Source organism: Tupaia chinensis, unplaced genomic scaffold, assembly GCF_000334495.1.
Source record: "Tupaia chinensis unplaced genomic scaffold, TupChi_1.0 Scaffold143758_1, whole genome shotgun sequence".
Classification (NCBI taxonomy): Eukaryota; Metazoa; Chordata; class Mammalia; order Scandentia; family Tupaiidae; genus Tupaia; species Tupaia belangeri.
The window spans coordinates 70,269-72,666 of record NW_006203607.1 but is presented as its reverse complement, the minus strand read 5'-3'; the positions used below and the strand labels follow the sequence as shown (position 1 = coordinate 72,666).

At 45.4% G+C, this 2,398-nt stretch overlaps 1 protein-coding gene across 4 annotated transcripts in view; it reads right to left on the bottom strand.

Moving 5' to 3' along the window:
• Positions 1-2,398, bottom strand: part of ZMYND12 (zinc finger MYND-type containing 12) — a 25,612-nt gene that overhangs the window by 10,433 nt on the left and 12,781 nt on the right. For 3 of the 4 annotated variants that reach the window (XM_006164908.2, XM_014582737.2, XM_014582738.1), the window contains exons 5-6: positions 1,966-2,088; positions 934-1,048 (exon numbers count right to left, since the gene is read on the bottom strand). In XM_006164908.2, coding sequence (XP_006164970.1) covers positions 934-1,048; positions 1,966-2,088 — 238 coding nt within the window. The remainder of the gene's footprint in view (positions 1-933; positions 1,049-1,965; positions 2,089-2,398) is intronic. The other variant, XM_006164909.2, reaches the window with a different exon arrangement.

Below are 2,398 nucleotides of genomic sequence, written 5' to 3'. Positions count from 1 at the left end.
CTGGAGCTGTGTCCAGTGGCTGTCCAGCAATGTAACCATTATACCATCTGATGGTCCCCAAATCATTCATTTTTAAAGCCTTACCTTGATACTGTTCCACCTTTGGGGGCTGGCAGGTGGCGTAGTGGTTAAAGACACTGGACTCCCACATGGCTGACCATGTTTCAAGTCTTGGAACTTGTGGCCTGTTTTCTCACTTTCTCTCTCTTTCTCTGGTCAAAATATAATAATAATAATAATAATAATAATAATAATAATAATAAATAAGTAAAGTTAAATAGAATAATTCTTAAAAAATTAACAAAACAAAACACCTTCTCCACTCTCAATGTGGAAGGGCATGAGTCAATCAATAAGAGTCCCAGAGAGAACAAATACAGAAGATGGAGGTGTCTCTTTTGAGACAGAGTGGGATAAGTTTCTTCTGCCTTGGACATCAGAACTCAGGTCTCACCTGCCTTTGGACTCTAGGCCTTCCATCGGTGTCCCCCATCCCCAGGGTTTTGGTTTCAGACGGAGAGAATTACATCAGGGGCTTCCCTGCCTTTCAGGGTTTTAGATTTGTACAGAGCTGTGCTACCAGCATCCTGGGGTCTCTAGCTTGCAGATGGCCTGTTGTGGGACTTTTCAGCTGCCATGGTCACCATTTCTCCAATACTCCCCTCTCCTCTATACATATACCTTATTGGTTCTGCCTCCCTGGAGAACCCTGACTAATACAGATACTCTGTAGAAACCCCAGGGTACTCTCATGAGGTTTTTTTTTGGTTCCCCTTGGTAAAAGCTCCTTGATCTCCAAGTCTCAGTTTTCCCATCAGCAAGATGGGGACTATGGCATGGATGTGCTCCATGATGAGGACAGCTGTTCTCCCTGTTAAGGCATGGCCTGTGTGTAGGCAGGGTTCTTTGCTCCTGCAGAGAACTGTCACTTACCCAAGCCAGTGTCATTCTCAAATCGTTTGCCCAGTAAATCTATCTGTTGGACGCGAGCCTGTGAGAGGACTTGATAGTGATCATTCAAATATTTATGCCAGATCTCAGAGACCTGCTGGGAAAGGAGACAGCAATCAGACAAGCAGGCCAGACCTCAGCTGCTGGACCAGCAGGGTGGGGAGAGCAGCGGGTCTGGCCAAGTTTCCTGATAGTCTGGGGGCTCCCTCTTTTACTGTGCCTGGAGGCAGGGGGATCCTAGGAGCCCAAATGAAGCTGGCCAAAGTGAGTGTGATAAGGAATGTGGCAGATCATCTGGAGCAACTCCAGTGGGGTCTAATAACAATAGCCACTATTTGTGGAGCACCTACCAGCTAAACCTTTACAGCCTCATGACAGCCAATAGATGTAATAATCTTATTTCCATTTAGCATGTAAACAAACTGAGACCCAGAGAAGTTAAGATCTCACTTGACTTTTGGTAAGCACTGTTAAGTGGCACAGATCTGTCTGACTCCCAAGCTCCCTGTTTTCCAGCTGCACCGAAATGCCTCTTCCTAAGAAATGGGCCTAAAATATCAATCAACAGTCACAGCTTGGGAGCCTCTATCTGTTGCTTGCCAAGTGAGGTGTCACTGTATGAATGACTGACATTTTAGTATACTGGAAACATTTTATAATCCCCTGACAGGAGCTTGCAGCAATAAATTTCCCTTGATAATCTCTCCTTCCCTACTGCACCTCAATATGCCTACATTGGCTCACATGTATCTGGAGGGTTCTGGTTCTTATCGACTCATCATTCATTATTTGTTAGCCACCCTAAAGATGCTAAGAATTAGTCTGTTTTGGCGGTAAAGATACAGAAAGAAAGAAAAATGAACTACTATATCATTAATTGGGCTATGTAATCTTGGGCCAGTCTCTTTGTGTCTCTGAGACTAATTTATGAGATATTTCTCATGAATGGTCTGACACCAATTATAAGATACCAAGCCTCAGTGTCAAGGCTTACCCCCACCTTCCCCAGCTCACCTTGGTGTACAACGTGTCTGCCAAGTCCAACTTGTTAAGGCCATAGAAGATATTGGCCAGCTGGAAGTAGCCTCCTGAGGTCCTGATATCCTCTGTTCCAAAAGCACAGCTAGCAAAATAAATCTATAATGGGAGGAAGAGAGTGCTTGAGTTTCCTTTGACAATCATATACCTGATAGAGGACTGGTATCCAGAATACATATAAGGATATTTAAAAATGGGCAAAGTGGGACCAGCAGTTGGCATAACGGCTATGTCGCTGGACTGCCAAGTAGTCGACTGCAGTTTGAATCCCGGACCCAGTGGCTTAAACTCATGCTGGGCACGTATGCGTGCGTACCCAAGATCCTGAGAGAAGAATGGAGGAGAAGGGTTTGCAGCGTGGCCAGCCCCCCCCCGGGGGGGGTGATTTCTCACTCTCTGTCTCTCTGTC